Source organism: Mesoplodon densirostris, chromosome 4 (genome assembly GCF_025265405.1).
Source record: "Mesoplodon densirostris isolate mMesDen1 chromosome 4, mMesDen1 primary haplotype, whole genome shotgun sequence".
Classification (NCBI taxonomy): Eukaryota; Metazoa; Chordata; class Mammalia; order Artiodactyla; family Ziphiidae; genus Mesoplodon; species Mesoplodon densirostris.
The window spans coordinates 169,685,387-169,706,534 of NC_082664.1; the positions used below are offsets into that span (position 1 = coordinate 169,685,387).

The following is a 21,148-nucleotide window of genomic DNA, read 5'->3' on the forward strand; positions in this document are numbered from 1 at the left end:
CTGTATAGAGGAACTTTATTGTTTATTAAGTAAAATTACTTTTTAATTACTTCTACCATTTAAGTATTTAATCCTAATGTTCCTTAGTGTAACATTTACTGTTTCTGTGGACGAACGCATAGTTAATAAATCACCACTGCCAATTGGTTGTAGGTCTAACTGGCACCCTAAATGTGTTTTTAAAATTTATTTGAAGACTATTTCTCTTGTTTAAAGTGTAATGACCCTTCATTCATGGTAATCATTCTGAAAGCATTAAAAGATGAACACTTGCTGAGCTTGTAAAATTTATAGAAAAAAATAATTCAAGGAAGTAAGAGAAAGCCAAAAAGAACTGAACAGTGAAACAATAGACATTTAGATATGAAGTGATTTGCCTTTATGGATATTGCTATATATGTGAGAATGTTTAACATGTGTTAAAATAATATATATGCATACAAGAAACTATATATATATATATATAATTTAAATAAAATTTATTTAACAAATGTATAAGATTGAGTAAACCCAGATGACATGAAATGCTAATTATAAACTCTCAAGAAATAATTCCATAACTGAGAACATGTCTCTGCAGAGGAAAGGAAAGCAAAATGGCTCTTTAATAAGTTAAGTAAGTGTCTCTCAAACTGTGTGTTTTCTAAATTGAGCATTTCCCAGAATGTACTTTTCCCAATGCCTATTAGCAATGAAAGACTCTGAGAAAAACAGCCACAAAGGTAAATTAACTTCATTTAACCCAGAGCTGATCAAACTTTTTTGACCTGGGAATGCATTTTTCATGGAACATCTATTACCACCACCCAGGAAGGTGTGGGGAATGTTGAATTAAAAAAACAGTTCATGTGGTGCAGCCACTATGGAGAACAATATGGAGGTTCCTCAAAAAACTAAAAATAGAGTTGCCAGTTGATCCAGCAATCCCACTCCTGGACATATATCCAAACAAAACTATAATTCAAAAAGATACATGCACCCTTATGTTTATTGCAGCACTATTTACAATAGCCAAGACATGAAAGCAACCTAAATGTCTATCAACAGATGAATGGATAAAGATGTGGTACATATATACAATGGAATACTATTCAGCCATAAAAAAGAATGAAATAATGCCATTTGCAGCAACATGGATGCAACTAGAGATTATCATACTAAGTAAAGTAAGTCAGACAGAGAAAGACAAATACCATATGATATCACTTATATGTGGAATCTAAAATATGACACAAATGAACTTATCAACAAATCAGAAACAGACTCGCAGACATAGAGAACAGACTTGTGGTTGCCAAGGGGGAGGGTGTGTGGGGGAGGGAAAGATTGGGAGTTTGTGATTAGCAGTTGTAAACTATTATATATAGAATGGATAAACAACAAGATCCTACTGTGTGGCGCAGGGAACTATATTCAGTATCCTGTGATAGGCTGTGATGGAGGGGAGTGTGAGAAAGAATACATGTGTGTATAACGGAATCACTTTGCTGTACAGCTGGGATTAGCACAGCATTGTGAATCAACTACACTTCAATAAAATTTTTTAAAAAAAGAAAAAATTCCAAAAAAAATATAGACACAGATGATTTTATATCTTACCACTTCCCTGTATTTTAAGTACATAAAGTATAAAGTTGTATCTACATGGCTTTAGGATCTAATTCATTTGCATTTGCACTTTTTTTGTTATCTCACATATTAAAGCTCCCAATATTTTAATTTTCTTTTATTTCCCATAGTGTAAGAAAATGACAAATTGAACCCGTTCTTCCTTTATAATGTTGTGAGTGAAAATAAATAAATAAAGTAGCAAGGAAGCAAGATCAATAATCTAGAAGAAATAATTGTAGAAACAGAAAGCTTGTTCTAATGCTGGCCCTGCCCCTAGCAGGTTATGTTGTCCTTGGACAAGGTATTTGATCTTCCTGGGTACGTTTTCTCCTTCCAAGCCCCACTTCCATTTAAGCTTTGTGGTGACATGGAGAGGTTTGTTCTACACGGTGCTCCTGCCCGTATAGGCCATATCCAGTCCCTGCTCTGAGGATTCCAGGATCAAAGAGCTAATTTATGCCTAAGGCAAAAGGCCTCGTACTTTCCCCATGTCTCCCCAAACCCAGGGTGCAGTTTCCTAATCCCATTCCTTTTCCCAGCCGTGTTTAGACAAGTTCCCTTTTGTAGCTATAGTCCCAGATAAAGTCCCCATTATGGTTTTGACTATCTTGAGCCATGTTGCACAGGCTTCTTCAGGGGGCTCCTGCCTCACTGTATTCTTTTATATGATGCTCCCACTCTAGTTTGTCAGTTCAGTATTGGGCAGTCCCTATATTAAAAGAGGGAGCTATTTTTACTTACTAACTTCATTCTGTTGTCTCCTTCCAGATTTTCTATGGGGTACGATTGTGGAGATGGGGGTAAGAGGAATGTTAGATTATATCTTTAACTTATGGCTCGCCTTTACTTTCACGCCATCAAGTAAGTGCATTGCTCAATACCTGGCATACGAAAAGAGTTCAGAATCTAAAAGCTAGAAAGGGATTCAAATAATCGTGCAAAATGTTAATGATATTCAGGAAAGCAAATGGATGTTTTTATAATGTCAAACTTAACTGAAAGCCCTTCTATTCAAATGTAGTTTTCAGACAACTAAGCACTAATACTCAGGGCTTTATGCATTGCTTTGAGCATGACTTTTTAAAACTGGACACCCTACTGAGTAAGGAGAAGCCTGATCAGACGTTTAAGGGAGATAAGGTAGGAACTTAAGGGTTAAGTGAAGGTAAGAATGGTTAAAATTTTAAGCTTTGGGTTTTTTTTAAGGTATATATATATTAAGCTATTAGATACCACATTGCTGATTAGCTAGTTAACAAAAATGAGTTTAGACTAATTCTTCTCCAGTTGCGTCTGATAGGCATATGATTCATACTTGGGAGCACATACTCTGCAATCAAACCCTTGCTGAGATGCTGCACTGCCTATTAGATAGATAGCTGGGCCAGAATGGAAACGAATGAATGTTTTGGCAAGGTTTGCAGGGCAGAACAGAGAGAAGAATAAAATTCTATTCCCTGTGACTCAAGCAGCATGCTGTTATCCCCTTAACTGTTTTAGAGACAGACGTTCAGGTTTTCGGTATTGTGTCAGGCCCTTGTGTGCTGGAGAATGATACCACAGCACGGAAAAGAGAACAACTTTCATCTTTGAATCTTCCTCCAAAGGCCAGCGTGCTCTGCCCTACCCTTACTGACTCCTAATATCATTTCCTACTTTAATTTTGTCTAGTTATTCCAACTCTTTTCTGTCGCTGTACTTCATTTGCTTCCTGTATCATTTATAGAAAAAAATTATACTTACTTAAATAACAAACTTATCTGTGTCTTGTGAAATGGAAGGAAAATTAAAACACCTTAAAAAAAAGAATTTATAAATGCTTATGTAAGCTGAAATGGAAGGAAAATTAAAACACCTTAAAAAAAAGAATTTATAAATGCTTATGTAAGCTGAAATGGAAGCATATTTTAACTGGCGTTAATGCTCCTTTTCTATATCTATCCTGTGGAATGAATCTAATTGTAAAACTCATTCTCAGAAATTTATGATTCATTACAAATCATACAGAGGCTGAGTGAAAATTTAGCTTTGCTTTAATTATAAAAAGGCAAGTATTATAGGCATTTGAAAATAATGAACTACATTTTTTTAAAAAGCTTGTGTAGTTCAGAGTTTGTATTATTTCAAATTGGCTTCCTGACATCCCCAGGAACTAACTTAGGAGACATTTTAAGGATGAATATAAATTTGTAGATAGGATAAAGGATAGCTTCCATAAGCAGAGTTTTCAGAGTTTTTGTACTTGGGAATCATCCTTCACCCCTGCTTCTCTGACTTGGGTACTTATCCAATACAGAGTCCTCTATAGACTAGGGGACTGTGACACTAAGATCCTTTCTTGCACACTTTTTGCTCTAATTCTAGATAGTTTATTTATATACATACACACAATGGCTTTGTTGATGTTAGTCAAAAAATAGTTCATGTTAAATGCGGTTTTAGCAGGGCTCCTGATGCAGCCTAACTAACGGCCTCTCATTATAAACTGTCATGGGAACCTGCAGTCTGGCCTGACTTGCTCACAGAGAGCTCACACAGCCCAATTACTTCGATGCAGTAAGTGAGTGGATGAACCATCCTTACGCCGAACAACCCCACGCCTTTGAGGTTTTGAGGTAAAAAGATAACAGTCCAAGAAGGCAAAGTGAAAAAGATAGGACAGTATCAGGTGGAGAGAGGCAGACATGTTCTTGAAAGAAATCTAAGAGAAAGCCTGGACTTTGCCTCATTAATCTTTTACCAAATTAAGCATTTAATTCAATTGGTGAAAGTGTTTTTTTCTAAACCTGATATGTAATCGTTTTATCAAAGGTTTGGGTGGCTTCTAGGAAAATGTAGGGAGTCAAAAGCTTCTTGTACATTTTCATGTTAATATTTAATCAGGATAAAATACCAGAGTTTTAGAAATTCTATGCTTTTATTCATGAACTCTATAAAATCTGGAAGAAAAGCATTTGAGGCCAGTGGTATTGCCGTCATCCTTTTCCACTGCTTCCTGCCCTGGTCTCCTCCATCTCTGGATGCTTCAGTACTGCTCTTCAGAGCTGTCTTCTCTGCACAAGCAAAGGACACCATCCTCGTAGCCAGCAATGGAAATGAACCCTGAAGGTGTGCAACAACATGCTGGCTCTGATGAAAAGCTCAACTCCATTTTTCCTGCTCTTAAGACCAAAAGTCTTGGTGACACTGTCTCACTCTCCTTAAATCTATGGCATATTCATCCAGAATCATCTTCCTGTCGCTCCAGCTCTTATACTTATCACTTACCTAGTGTACTCCAAGCCACCCATTTCTCATCTGCAAAACGGTGATACCCTTCTAACTAGTTTCTCTGTCTCCCTTTTCCCCCTCCAGTCCAGATTACACATCAGCTAGTGTGATCTTTTTCAGATGTAAGGGAATGTCCTTCCTCTGTTCAAGACGGTCTAACCCTTCCCCATACGACTTGGAATAAAATCCAGGGTCATTGCCATGGCTTGCAGGGAATACATGCTCCCTCTGATCTGTTGTCATTGCGTCCCATCTCCTTCAGCACTCTTATTTACTCCCTCTGCTCCAGTGATAACCTTTTATTTCCTAAAGACAGCAAAAGCAATTCAGACAAGGCCTTTGCATGTACTGGTCTCTCTACAGAGCAGTTCCCCAAATCTCCATATGGCAGGTTCTCCTACTACAGAAAAGTCACGTTATCACAGAAACCTTCTGTGACTCCTTCTCTTAAAGAGGCCCCCATCCCTCACTGTATCTTCCCCATGTTTTCATTTCCTCCTTGGCACTTACCACCTCCTAGCATACTGTATTTTTTATGTTCACTTGTCTTCATGTCAGTCTCTACTCTCTAGAATGTAAGCTCTATGAGATCAGGGGCTTTTTTGTTTTCTCCTGTAATTCCAGTGCCTACAGTAATACAGAGAAAATGTTCAACTAATATCTGATAAATATTATGAATGAATTCACCCTTATAATTTTTTTGGATCATTATTAACAATGTACTTGTTGAAGCTTGGGAAAATCTAGATCATTCAGTAGAATTAAATTGTTGAATTTGAGGTTTGAAAGAGGGCTTACAGATCATCTACTGTCTTCCTAGAGGGTTGGCCAATTTACGATAGGATTATTTTCAGTGGACAAAAAACTCTCTGCGTTGTTAGGTTACCCATTTTGATTTTGCATGGATTTACCTTAAGTTAAATGAATCTAAATCTGGATAAATTATACACCTTGGTCTTCATTTTTGGAATCCACAGGGAAAAGAATACGCTAGAAAATAAAAAGATACAGAAGAGTGAAAAAAAGATGCAGAAAATGCATCTTTTTAATGGAACTTTCCAATATTTCAAGTTTAATTGTACCTCAAGAGATATTTATCTGATTCCCAGAAACCTAGGAGGAAGAATGCTACTTCATTTTCTATAGAGACACCCAGAGAAGTTTGTATTGGCTATTAGAGCTTTAGTAGAGAATGCATTGGTTAGTATTGCTGTGTAACAAATCACCCCAAAATGTAGTGGCCTAAACAACTCTATTTCTTATTTCTCACAAGATATAAGACTCTGCTGATCTCAGCTGGGCTCACTCATGTGTCAGTTGTTAGCTTGTGGATTGGCTAGGGGCTAGTTGTTCAAGGATGACCTCTGCTAGAAAGAATACATTCCTCCACGTGTCTGTCATAGATCTTCAGCAGGGTAAATTCTCATGGCAGTGGCAGAAGTCCCAGAAAGGAGGTGGAAATGTACAAGCACCTTTTCAAGCCTCTCTTCTGCTTCAAGTTTGCTGTTGTCTTCTTTTGCCATATTACTGAGGAAGAGGCAGAATGGCGGAGGACCACCAAGTGAGAAGGCAGAATATGGATTAAAAGAGGCCATGGACTGAGGCCATTAGTGCAGTCAATCTACCACAGATCAAATGCACAAGAGGAGAGAGTTTGACTTAGAGTTAAAATATAAAGGAAGGGAGTGAAAAGAAGGAAAGAGATGGAGAAAACAAAATAAAAATGAAAGATGGCTAGATAAGGGAAGAGACAATGAGAGATAGAAGAGATGGAGTAGGTAATGTGAATAGAAGAGAAGCTAGGATGTCTGCAGATCCAAGACATGTGACCTGGAAAACAAGCTCTCATATGATGATGTAATATTCATAACAATATAATAGAATTTTCCAGTTGATAACAATATAAACTCAAGCTCTGCTTTGAGTTTGGGAAAGAAGTACAATTAATTACCACAGAATTATCTGGTAAAATATTTCATACCTTGCAGAGGAAAACTGCAGTCATAGATGTTGTAAGAATGAAAGCAAGTAACAAATCCAATAGCAAAGCTTTCATACTTACTCCTAAGCAGGCATCTATTAATGATGCTGCTTAAAAATTATGAGCTTGTCTTATTAGGATATACAAAATATAACTTGAATTGGAACTTTTTTCTGTGGCTTTCTATCCCTTTGCCTTTTCTTCTTTCACTGTAAGTCTGTCTTAAATATAAATTGCACCTATATTAGCATTCTTCAACATGGAGTATAAACTGGGTAATAAGATAATGTACCCTAAGAAAAGGGATTACATACATTGATACTGAGTATGGCTTAGCAATTACCATAAATAAATTATATCAGAGTTTCATTTAGTAAATGAACTTCTAGGGACAAAAATCTTGGTTTGATTTTGTTTGTTTCTGTTGTCCAAATATCAGAATACTTCTTAATGGTGGTTAAGAACTGGACACACTGATATAAAACTGGCAATACTACAACATTGTTCAAGAGGGGACTGATTAGTACATAAAAGGAAAATATCTTCCATTTACTATTTTGAGATAATTCCACAAATTTCAGAAACATTAAAATTTCCTCTTAGTTTCAACAAAATAACACTTTTTACAACTTCATGATGTCAGGGGCAAAAATAAGCAGTACAGTCCTTATTACATCTTCTCTCCAAGTTATTTTCCTTCTTTTTTTTTAATTTACTTATTTTATTTATTTATTTTTGACTGCGTTGGTTCTTCGTTGCTACACCCGGGCTTTCTCTAGTTGCAGAGAGTGGGGACTACTCTTCATTGCGGTGCACGGGCTTCTCATTGCGGTGGCTTCTCTTGTTGCGGAGCATGGGCTGTAGGCACGCGGACTTCAGTAGTTGTGGCGCATGGGCTCAGTAGTTGTGACTCGCAGGCTCTAGAGTGGAGGCTCAGTAGTTGTGACACATGGGTTTAGTTGCTCTGCAACATGTGGGATCTTCCCAGGCCAGGGATCGAACCTGTGTCCCCTGCATTGGCAGGCAGATTCTTAACCACTGCAACACCAGGGAAGTCCCCTATTTTCCTTCTTTTTTATTGCTATGCTGTTTATTATGGCTTATACAGCCATGTCTGATCTAGTATGATCTTTAATGAATTACTCACAGATGGCCCACAATCTGCTTATTCTACTTAAAAGATTTGTTCGTGCATTTATCCTTCTATATTGTTTTTTGTCCCTTTATGTATTGAAGATGTTTTCATCCCCATTTTCATTTCTATAAAACTGGTAGTAAAGATAGTAATCATATCTCCAATGATTCTTTTCTAAATCTAGCAAAAACAGCTCCAAGAGTTTGTCTCATTTATAACTGTTGTATCATGTTTAATATATTCTCAGTGTGTCCTAATTTTTTAAAACTGTACACATTATAAATGTCTATCATATGCAGATTTGAGCTCTATTGAGGTTTAAATTTAGGAACTATGACCTTGAACTGACCCATAATAATTCATAAGTTTTCCATATGAGTTTTAACCAGAATAGTGAAGTTCAACATCCATTAAGAAACAATTGCCAAATTTCACTATATATTAATTAACAATGATATTGTTACATATATATTTAGGAATGTACTTATTATCTTTCTCTAGGTTTTATATCTATAAGGCCACTTGTAAACAAGGATTTTTTAAAACTATGAAAATGAATATATAATAGAGTCTTTGGGGAAAACAAATGGTACAAAAAGAATCTCTATTTCTGTAATGATAGCCCGCACTACATGCATTCATGGTGTGCCTATATGTGTGAGAAGTTTTCAGTATTCAACATCAGTTAGATTCTCCGAGAATCTGTTACTTTCATCATCAAGTAGCCCTGTCTGTAGGACCAGGAACTCTCTTGTCACTTTAACCCATCAAATAGCACTAAACAGATGTTATTTTTAGGTGTTGTATGTTTTTCTTCTCTAATATTTCCTGCTCTCTCTCTTCCTTCATCTCCATAATCAAATTTTATCCATTAAACAAGATGGTCACATTCCCCACACCTACCCCAAATGAACTTCAAATCTAACTCACAGCAATCTGCTTTTTCTTTTCCAGATTCCTGTCTTGGTCACACAAATAAGTTCGACCAATCACCCAGTGAAAGTGGGGCTGTCAGATGCATTTGTCGTTGTCCACAGGATCCAACAAATTCCCAGTATGTAGAAGAAGGGTAATGGCAGAGTCTGAGCCTGCTGTGGGGTAAATTTAAGGGAGATTGATCTAGGGCAGATGTGACTTTTGAACAATCGAATCACTTAGCTAATTGCTGCTTGTTAATTATATTGTTTGGCTTATAAGTCTTTTTGGCATTTGCTATCTCTCTGTTAGTGTTGAACTAATAATTTAGGTGAAGTGAAGTTAAATAGCCAAGCCAAGAGAATTTAGATTCTTTGGAATAGTTAGCTTGGTTGTGCAGATATATTTCTTTTATTAATAGGAAGAAGAACATAAAAGAGTGACAGATCATTTGATTGATAGGTGTATGATTGTTTATTTCATTTAAATAAATTTATCAGCAAAAGAACAGCCTTGTACCGTTTCATGTTTAACATGTTTGTATAAAACTGTTTGAGAGTCTAAACGAAGATTTTCAAAAAGTATAAACTGAGGTTAAAAAAATCTTGATGGAGCCATACCTACCACACAATATATTTTATTTTCTTTGTTTAAATCATTTTTGCCTATCTAATCTAGTTTACATTTGTAGAATAAAAACATATATGTTACTTTGGGCATCTGTTCATGATATTAGAAATCCAAATTGTAACTGCTATTTGTAGTAGTTCTGATCATGTAAATAGCCCTCTTTTGAAAGCTTCTGTTTTTTAAAACCTCCTTCTAGTTCAGGAACAGCCCTGAGGGTTGCTTGGGTATGTTAATACCAAAGGTGACTGTTTGTGTCCCAGATGCACTTATGTAAAGCAAGAGGTTATGATACATCTCAAGATTAGATCATTCCTTTCCCTTTTGCTCAAAGTTCTTGAGCAAAATTCTTTATTTCATTATAGTGGTAGACTTAATTTATCACATGCATTTGCTGTTTGGTCTTGACTTGAACTAATTCTGTTTATGTCGCCTCAAATATAGAAAGTAAATGAAGTGGAAATTAGACTTTTCAGAGCAGAGGATGGGCTGGAAACATTATAGAGGTTATCTTACAATTACGGTTTAGAATGACATTCATATGTGGCAGTTCTGCTTGGTGAAGACCGTGAGTCCTCCATGGCTGTTTCTCCTTGTTAGCTGAGAATTTGCGAGAGGTAATATTCCAGCCACCTGTTAAATCAAGGCAGATTTTCCAGAAACAAACCTGTACTGTGAACAAAGCAGAGATATATCCTTATGTGTAGGCAACATAAAGACATCCTGACAGAACTCTTAGTCAAGAGGCCGAACCCTGGGAGAGGCCAAGTTGACTTCTGTGTGAGGAGGAATGTTCTCACATTCTTCCTTTCAGAGGAGTTAGTCAAGCATGACCCGAGTCAATTACTGCACAAGTAAAAGAATCGCTAGTTTTAGTTTATTTGTGGCTTCTTTCGTCCCAGAAAGAATTTTATTTGCAGCTTCCTCAGAAGGCATCTTGGCTTTCTTGATGTGCTGATATATTATTGTTTAGAGAAAAAGACCCACCAACGTACAAAAAAAATTTTTTTACTAATGTATTATAATATTCAAGTGTTGTGTCAGAACTGAGACATGGTAAAATTGTACTCAGACTTCAGAGTCCCAAAATGCAATTCTGCACCCCTTGTTATATTGTAACAGGGTGACCATTATGTTTAGAGGGGAAAATATCCTTCTCAAATATAAATTTCATTGAATTAATTGGCAAAATTAATACGAATTTTGAGAACAGATTATGTCTAAAGTTTGGGAGTCAGCATTCATCTAAAGAAAGTACTCAAGCTTTGAGTTCAGAGAGAAGCTTCTCTCAGGCAGGCTGTGTGCTGGAGTGACATTTACATTTCCTGTTGACCTCACTGTCACCTTGAGAAAATTTGCCAGGAAGGAACGGAAGTCCTGAGTTTCTAATCTACTCACCCCTGCCATTAGATGGGACTGTATTTCAGCAAGAACACTGGAATTGATGTGTTCTACTTAAAAATCTTTGGGGGAACAGAAAAATTTTAACCTCCTTAAAAATCTGTTCCCACATTTATCAGGTGTAACAGTATCTGTTACAGGAGGTTCTGTATAAGAGGAAAGATATGGTTGCATGGCTGCATTGTATTCTCAGCTGAAAAAAAAAAAGCATACTTGTTTACTTCAGACATTAGGCTAACCCAAGAATATCATAATACAAGTTATAACAAGTATCATTTTTTCCTGAGAAATCAGATGATTCCTAGAGATCAGTATGTTACTTGTACAGTTAGAATTTAGATAAATATTTAAGTCCTTTTCAAGATTCTGTTCCCTTATTTAATAACCTTCATTATTAGGAGTGATCCTCATAGGGAATTTAAATCTTTCATCTCTGTTACCCCTTTTTCTTCTCCTGCATGAATTTAGGGAAAAACTGATCATTATCCTAAGTAATGGGCGGCTTTCTTTCTTCTGTATTCCAAGGTGCATTATTACACAGGAGCTTGTTCTCATAAGATCAATTTTCTGTTCTTTAAATCATTTTGGTTACATGGGTTATAGAACCTAGATCCTTTGCTTAATCTAGCCATGACAACATGGGAAAGTGAGCCACAACGTTGAGAGTAATTTTTCCCAGTGGGACCACAATAGTATACCATTCTTATCAGATTTGGTGAAGGTTTGGTAGAGCATTCAAAAAGCTTTAAGGCAAATTGAATTTGTTTATTACGAAGATTCCTCCCTCCCCCATCATAACATCAACAACAAAAAAATTCTTTTTCAGTTTTTAAAGGCTTCCAAATAATAAATGTTTTCCATGTAACTTTCAGGCATAGTTTATTAAAGTAGCCTTTACCTTTCAAAAAAGATTAGGTGATCTGATAGTTTAAAATATCAAAGGGAATTTAGGTATTGTTAGTAAATCAGTAAATAGTTCTGAAATTACAAGGGGATTTCTTTGCTCCTTCAAAAAAATGAAAAATGTCTATGGTGAAATTAACCCTCATATTAAAAAAAGAAAAAGAAAATCTAGTTAAAAGTCCAGAATGTATAAGGGATGTTGTAATGTGAATACTGGTCATGAGACCTTGAACATATTATTTAATTTCTATAACTTTCTTTATATGCAAAATGACCATCTTAGTACCTAAGATACAATATGTGTATAGCATGTGGTACCTGACACAAAGTAACACTGTATTTATATTTACTTGTTTTTCTGTTTGTTTGTTTTTTTGTGGTACGCGGGCCTCTCACTGTTGTGGCCTCTCCCGTTGCGGAGCACAGGCTTCAGACTCGCAGGCTCAGCGGCCATGGCTCACGGGCCCAGCCGCTCCGCGGCATGTGGGATCTTCCCAGACCGGGGCACGAACCCGTGTCCCCTGCATCAGCAGGCGGACTCTCAACCACTGCGCCACCAGGGAAGCCCTATTTACTTGTATTGCTTATTCATCAGCATCTACATTGTTACTTTAAAAAGACAGTGATGCTGACTGAGGTGTCCACACCCAGGCCCAGTGCCCATGGGAGTGAGGCCACAGGGGATTTCCACTCAAGGACACCTTGACACTCTCTGAAACTCATTCTTTCTGACGATGACAGCATTTGTTTCTTAACATATTGTTGTGTCTGTCTGTCCGTGTGTATGTATATCTCTGCATCACCTTCTGTTTTTCATAAACTATTTTGTAGAACTTTAGAAACAGAAAAAAAAAAGTATAGAGATCATCCAATTCAATCTCCACAGGTACAGATGTGAAAAACAGGTCTATATACAATGACCTTGTTTATTCATTACAGAAATACGAGTGTAAAAACATACTTGGGATTATAAGCATAGTCCATATTAATTCAGAGGAATTGGTAAAATAATAGAAAACTCAAAGAAGGAAATTAAATTGCCTGTAAACCTACTACAGAGAGATAACAATCAATATTTTCATATCTCTGCATTCAATCTTTTTTTATAGTGTATAGACACACAAACACACACAGGGTAAGAAAATTGGCATTATCCTATACATATTTTTGCCACCTGTTTTTCTTATAATATGTACAACACATTTTTCCTACACTGCTAAATACCTATGTAAATATGGTCATTAATAGCTGCAACAAATTCCTTTGTTTCATAATTTGTGTAGTCTGTTTTCAGCACTGGTTTGTCATGTAGGTTGCTTTCCATATTAATTGTCAGTAAAAGAGCAGCACTAAACATCCTTGTTTTTGAATTTTTACTCATATCTAATCCATAAAAAATGAATATGTAACCATGGAACGTTAATGAATTTTTATGTATTTTGACAGATTGCTTTCTGTAAGGGTTGTACCAATCTACTCCCCCACCAGCATCATATCAGATATCCCACTTCCCCAAATGCTCTCAGACATCATTTTTTAAACTTCTCAAATTTGATAAGCAGAACATGATATTTCATTGTTGCTCTAATATTCTTTTGATTACCAGAAAGTTCTAACATTGTCATATATTCATAGGTCATGTGTAATTGCCATAATTTCTTGTTAAGTAGCTCTGCTAAGTAATTCTTTCTCAGCCTCATCTCATGTCCCTCCATATTTTTTTCCGCTGTGTGCAGAGGCCTTCCTGGGTAAACCTACAGTGCACTCTAGTACTGTTCTACTTGTTTGTTTCTCTCTCCTCCCGTTTAACGTTTTGAATTTTGATCTTACTCTCCACAGTGCTGACCTTCCCCATCATCCCTCACCTTTTTCTCCACCCTCTGAGCTTAATGAGCATAACATTTCCAGCAAGAAACCCAGAAAATCCGTTCATGCCTCCATGGTCCGTTTATTTGGAAACTTAAGGCTATGTCATTTCATTAATGTGAAAGTTACTTTAACACACACACGCAGAACTCTTGTACTAGAAACTAATCTGGAAAGCAGCTGACCTAACTTGAAATGGTTCTACTACAAGTTATGATAATGGCAATTTCTGAATCCCTTAGAATACTCCACTTTTTTCTTCTCACCAGCATGCATTATCTGGTTCTTTCTTAACACCAATCCCTTTCTCATCAGCATCTGCTGTTTTAAATTTATTGATATTGTGTATGCTACCGTGTGCCTTTGCTTTTTGGTTATTATTATTCACAGCTCAATAAGAAACATTAGCATTTTCAAAAATAAAAATGACAACTAATTTGAAGAGAAAACATATTTTAAAAATACTTAGAGATTTAGGGAACTCGTTGAGGAACATTGTATATAGTTTGCCATACATGGTCTCTTTATGAGCTTACAGACCAGGCATCAATTTCTCAAAGAACTTGATCAAAATTATGTTCACAGACTGAAAAAAAAAAAAACTTTCAGAAACAGAGATGCACTTTTATTACATAAAATGTCTTAAGCTTTAATTCTCAAAAAAAATAGTAGTATAGACCAGTACTGTCCAATAGAACTTTCTGTGCTGATGAAATGTTTTAAATCTGGATTGTCTAATATGGACTTACTAGCTACATGTGACTACTATGCACTTAAAATGTGGCTAGTGAACCTGGGGAATTGAATTTTTAATTGGATTCAATTAATTTTAGTTTTAAGAGTTATGTATGACTAATGGTCACCATACTGAACAGGGTGACAGTGGACCATATACACATGTTTAAATAGAACATTAAATTTCAAGTATAGGGCCTCCCTGGTGGCGCAAGTGGTTGAGAGTCCGCCTGCCGATGCAGGGGATACGGGTTCATGCCCCGGTCTGGGAGGATCCCATATGCCGCGGAGCGGCTGGGCCCGTGAGCCATGGCCGCTGAGCCTGCGCGTCCGGAGCCTGCGCGTCCGGAGCCTGTGCTCCGCAACGGGGGAGGCCACAACAGTGAGAGGCCCGCATACCGCAAAAAAAAAAAAAAAAAAAAAAAAAAAAATTTCAAGTATAATATTTACATTAACCTACTTTTTACTCTTCTTTGCCTTCTGAAAGGCCTTAGAATTTTAGATATTATTCAGCGATACATTTTCAGATTTAAGCATTTCACTTTAATTGATCTTGCCCATAAAAAATTGTAATTTTGGATTCAGTGGTAGGACACATCCATTAGAATTACTTAGCAACTAAAATAAAAGAACATGTTGACAAACTATGGAGGAAACAAATAGTCTTGGAAAAACATGACTTTTTTTTTCTTAACATTTTATACACCCCAATTAAAGCTCTTTCAGAAGAACTGAGCCTCACCTGTTATTTTCAAAGTTATCAGGGTCTTTTCATTCATTTAAGAACAGATCGCTCTACAAACCCTTCAGGAAATTGTGTCATCTTACCTTGTCTTTCCTCAAAATGGAAAACACTTCAAACTTACTCATTTTACAGAAGATAAAATTGCTTCTCTTTACCACACAGCTTCATTAGGTGCTTCTGTTGTCAAGTACACACTAGCTCACTCGAGGCTGAACAAAAGGAAGAAGAAATAGAAATCATGACATTCTCCCCATAAAGTATCCTCTCACAAAACTCTTCCAAGATAGATAGCATTATGCAAAGTGATATTTTATTGCTTTAATACATACATTTCTAACATACCCTATTTGATTGATCTTGATTTTTCAAAAGAAGCAAAAATTTAAGAATTTTCTGGATATTATAAATCACTGATTAATTTTGACATATTTGAGAATTTTTTTTAGAATTTCTATGAACACAAAAGAATAATGAGAGGAAAATATGAGAGGTTCAGATTAGCACCTCATGGTCACCTAAATTTTATGTTGCCTTTTCCAATGCTGAATTATATTATTTTTTAATAGAACTATAGGGAGAATTTTTTTGGGGGGGGGGCCACACTACACGGCACGCAGGATCTTAGTTATCTGACCAGGGATTGAACCTGTGCCCCCTGCAGTGGAAGTGCGGAGTCTTAACATCTAGACCACCAGGGAAGTCCCAAGAATTTTTAAATGTTTGAGGCAAAAGCATCTTCTATTTGTAGATGCTTTATTTCACAACTCCAACTAGCGAATTCTGATAATGCATTGCATTTTCGTGTGGGAAGCTTATAACTTCTATAATAGTGCACTTTTTCTCTCAAGAGTCTCTTTTTTCCCGAGTCTTTATGCTGGGAATGAACTTGTAGTCGTGCAATACATGCTATTTACATTAAAGAGTACTCAGTAAATGGTGCTGTGTGCTGGACTCAATGGGAACTAGTAAAGAAAATAAGAAATAATCATTTGGGACCAGTCATTAAGCATTGACAACACATAAATAAGGAAATGTTAGCTAATCATTTACCTGACAATCCAGACAAAATATTAAAACATTTATATAAAGAATCAGACAATTGAGGAAATTACTCATACATTCTCTGTGTGAATGTTAATTTTCAAGACAGAGAAGTAAACTAGATCATGGCTAATCATGCCACAGGGTACTCATTAAACTGTTTTCATTTGAGCTAGAGTGGATATTGATTGGAGAGGATTCCTGGTGTTTCCATACAATCACTCCGTCCCTCCTGTGGATATTGCTTAAAATGTCTAAAAACATGCAATTCAATAGTTACACTTTGAATCATATCACCTTAAGATTTTGATTACTGAATTTTATTCTCTATGTGTTAGCTGCTCAGAGATTTATTTCATTTCATTTTTTAAAACATTTTAAAAACCCCTAATGGTTATTATAGTTGATCTTGGTTTTGTAAGGATGTAATAAAACAGTTGAAGCTGTATCACCACAGCTAAGGTACTGAATGTTTGGTTCACCATTATTTTGGCTAACTTTCTAAAGAAGACACATGAGCTAAATACATTTCTGGAATCAAATGAAAGCTTCTAGTATTGTCAGGAGCTACCAGTAAATACATTCCTAATTACTTGTTTTTGACAGAGAGATGTATGATGCACAACAGAAATGACCATTTGGAAGCTGTCATTAATTAGCAGGTCATCAAACAAAACACGTTCTCATTAATTTTAGTTTTATTAAATTTATCTCCTCCCAATAGTTGGAGTTACCTGAGCAGGTGATAGAACTAGCATGGCAAAAATGTCACTGCTTCCCTTTACCCCATTTGCATGATCAATAATTAAACTCCCAGAGGCTTCACAGTCATGTCCATAGTTTGAACTTTTCAAAGTGTAGTATGAACTTAAAAGAAAACTGGTATTTTAAGCACCTACTAATATGATACGGTGCGAACTTTAGTATGAAGAAGACTCAGATACCCCCACCACAGTGATCTCATGGCAAGTCTATATTATTTATGTATTTCCAAAAACTAAATTGTTTAGCAAAATGCATAGGAAAGCACGCGTCCTCTTTAGACAAAGGCAGAAACTGAGTAATCATTTCAAATGCCTTAAAAGTTAAAAAAAAAAGAGGGCTTCCCTGGTGGCGCAGTGGTTGAGAGTCCACCTGCCGATGCAGGGGACACGGGTTCGTGCTCCGGTCTGGGAGGATTCCACATGCCACGGAGCGGCTGGGCTCGTGAGCCATGGCCGCTGGGCCTGCGTGTCCGGAGCCTGTGCTCCGCAACGGGAGAGGCCACAACAGTGAGAGGCCCGCGTACTGCAAAAAAAAAAAAAAAAAAAAAAAAGTTGAAAAAGGAAAAAGAAAAGACATTATTCATGTACCTCAAGAAACCTTACTAAATATCATGAAATTTCTCTAAAGTTGGATAAAGTTTGCACTTTGAAAATTATATATGCATCTTTCGCTTATACCAAAAAGATGTGAATTGGATTAACATTTTTAATCAGTGTTTCCCAATCTGAGAAACCTGAAGATATATTCAGTGAAGCATTCCTAGCATTCTAGAAGCATTCCTTGCCTCCAAAGAGTTCATTTTGGACCCCTCCCCCTCTTCCTCTTCTGCAGAAGAATTTCATTGTGAATAATCAGAAATGGGTGAAAGAATATGAGTGCAGAGAAACAGAAATATGTGTAGGTTTTGAGTAAATGTTTGACTTTTCTCCTGGATGTGTAGGTATCTACATTTCCTGAACACTGTTACTAAAAGAGAGCTTGCTGTCTTCTGGGCACCACACTCCTGTTTTATGTCCTAGAGGAGATCATTGTTGGTCTATTTACTTTAATCAAAATTTAACCTTCCCTAATATAAGAGGGGAAACAAATTCCTAGAGGCCTGATTTCAGGGCCTAGATCTATAGAAATTAGATCAGTACATGCAGCATATAACCAGTATGATTTATGGTTGCCATATTGATGTTAGACAAAAATTATATCTGACATTTATTTAACTTAACAATGTGAAAGGGATTATTCTAAGCAACTTTCATTTACTATCTCATTTTAATTCTCAAAACAGATCTGTGATAGAGGTACTATTATCTCTATTTTATAGGCGAGGAAAGTGAAGCACAGAAAGGCTAACAGAAGAGCCAAAGTTCAGGCAGATACCAAGTAGCAAGCCTGGGACTTGAACCAGAGTTTTCAAATGCATGCATTATTAACCACTATGGCATATGACTTCCCAAAGTTGGATATTATGATATTTTAAAAATAATTTGTAGCTTCCCAAATAATTCCTGGTAGATATAATAGTATTCAAGAAATGCATTCCTGTCGTTATAAGCATTCCAAGAGCTAAGTAAAATACCGATAATATCAATTTTCCATTTACATTTACCTAACTCACGCAAGCTAATATAATATAAGGCTCAGGTCTTTTTTTAAAAGTAGATTTTAAGTATATATCATCAACGTCTTTTTTTGTTATAAAATACATTTGCTTGTATTTATCTGATTTTACTTATTAAATTTCTTGTCAAAGTCTCCATCTAACCTATTCCTCAGGAACACCACTGGATTTGCTGATGAATTATTATAAATTCCTTCATGCAATATAAGTGCTAATTATTAACCTTCCTTTGATATGACACTGTACATTTAATAACAATACTGATTCTTTAATGATTTAATTTCTGTCTTCAAGTTTATTAAAGAAACTTATTCTAAATCTTTAAAGCAATCAGACTCTTATTCTAGCTAAACCAGCTTTACTTAGACTGAAAAATTTTTAGTTGCTACCCATTCCTAAAGGACTCACTTTAGTTTTAGCTGCAGAGAAGTGGGGTCATCTTACCTTCTTGATTCATATGTCAAAATCTTTCAAAATTTATAAATTTATCAAGAAAATGTCTTAAGTATACTCTGAATGACAGTGTGTTTGAGCCCTGCTAATGAAGTGAGAAATTTGAGACCCTAATCAACATTTTCAGCTTCCTTGATGAAAATGCTGCTGGGTACAAGAGTTGGAGATTTTGATAATCAACCTTTTTATAGGGTTTGATTATTTTAAATTTTTATTTTAAAACCCCATCAGATGAAACGCTTATAATTCTACATTCATTATTAAAATGCAGTTGTTTTATAAGTGAAGAAATGTTGAAAGTGGATTTTTTTTCTACTCTCCATGCTGCGTTTTGTTTTTACAGATGTTCGAAGAAGAACAATTTATGAATACCACCGAGTAGAACTACAAATGTCCAAAATCACCAATATTTCAGCTGTGGAGATGACCCCATTGCCTAGTAAGTGAACATGTAAATATAGCTAAGTGGGAAAAATGATTTGCAATTTGTATGATCTGATCTTTTTATGCATGGGTCTTTTGATCCTGCGTGTATATGGGGATGCGCGGGTGATGTTAATTTTGGCAGAGCAGTCTTTTTTTTCTCTCTCTCCCTCCATGCTGCCAATTAGTCTTGATGCATCCATTCTCTCCTGTTTCCTAGCATGTCTCCAGTTTAATGGTTGTGGCCCCTGTGTATCCTCTCAGATTGGCTTCAACTGCAGTTGGTGTAGTAAACTTCAAAGGTAAAAGACAGTAATGCAAAATATTTGAAAACTTTATGAAGACCTGTTCTACTCTTGCATTGAATTTTGAATGTGTCCGGTGTGTTGACTGGATATACGTGAACAAATGTACATGTGTTAAACAAAACACCAAAATGCAAAAAATGCTCAGACATGGGAATTGTAGTATTTTCCTTTGATTGCTCAAAGTGACCATGAACCTTTGTAGTCCATAAGATAATTAACTGACATATATTTATAATTGCTATGAGGCCTAAGACAGATGATGATTGTAACTGATGAATCTATAAATTGCTGCTGTTGGTCCATATTCTTCAGAAATCATGATATGACATATCTTCACAATAACAAGGGTGGTTTATGCATAATCACATTAACATTCTTAGCAAATTCCTATAAATATCTCAAAGGTTACTAACCAAGATTAGAGGTGTAGTCTGAGGCTGAGGAATACAGTGACACTAACTGGACTCTACATAAACAGAAAGTGCGGTTTGGGCCTGGGTTGTAAATAACTGACTTTGAAACTTAAGCTGAATCACTTGGTTGTGTCAAAGAGGTTTACTGATTTTCATGAATGGCAAAGAGGATTTTTCAGTCCATAGAGTTTTTTGGAGACTGAATGCTCATTTGTTGGAAATGCAGAGTGAAGACGTTTAAATGTGTTTTATTTACTCAACCATTTTGTGCAGCAGTTATGTCCCAAGGGCTGGGAAAGCAGCAGTGATTGATATAGATGTGGTCCCTGCCCACCCTGGAGCTTCCAGACTGTCTGGGAATAAGTCCCCTCTCACCTGCAGAGTCTATGAAAAATCTGCTTCTTCCTCCAGGAGAACTGAGTCTTCAAGTTTGTGCACGTTCCAACAGAGCTTTCTGTTGTATAAGAAGCCGGTGTCTTATCATCTTGCTGCAGCCTTTGCTGTAAAGTTAGGGACATGTTCAGGACTACTTTACAAGTTATTGAAATATAAAGAATAGAATGCCAATTCCTTGATAACAAGCTTTGGGAAACATGTGTGACTTGCTAACTTTGGGACAACCACTACACTATTTCAGATAGAGCAATATTATTTACTATAACTGTTGTTTTATTTTCAATTTAACATGTTCCAATAATTTCCTTTGTGCAACGAATTTCAAATAATGAAAAAGCAAGCAGGCAATCACCATTCTTAAAAGTAGATTTTTTAACTTGGCTATATCTCCAGCGTGGGAAGAACTGCTATAAAATTAAGGATTTGTAGTCATTTATATTCAAATACTGCTGACCTGCCACAAATTACATGCATATCAGAAGTTAGTCAAAATCTGTTTAGATAATGACCAAAATGAATCTAAAGAGATGGCATTTTAATAGGTA

At 36.1% G+C, this 21,148-nt stretch overlaps 1 protein-coding gene across 1 annotated transcript in view; it reads left to right on the plus strand.

Moving 5' to 3' along the window:
* Positions 1 to 21,148, plus strand: part of PLXDC2 (plexin domain containing 2) — a 401,022-nt gene that overhangs the window by 281,475 nt on the left and 98,399 nt on the right. The window contains exons 8-10 of the mRNA XM_060095440.1: positions 8,952 to 9,051; positions 19,407 to 19,502; positions 19,707 to 19,788. Of these exons, the coding sequence (XP_059951423.1) occupies positions 8,952 to 9,051; positions 19,407 to 19,502; positions 19,707 to 19,788 (278 nt within the window). The remainder of the gene's footprint in view (positions 1 to 8,951; positions 9,052 to 19,406; positions 19,503 to 19,706; positions 19,789 to 21,148) is intronic.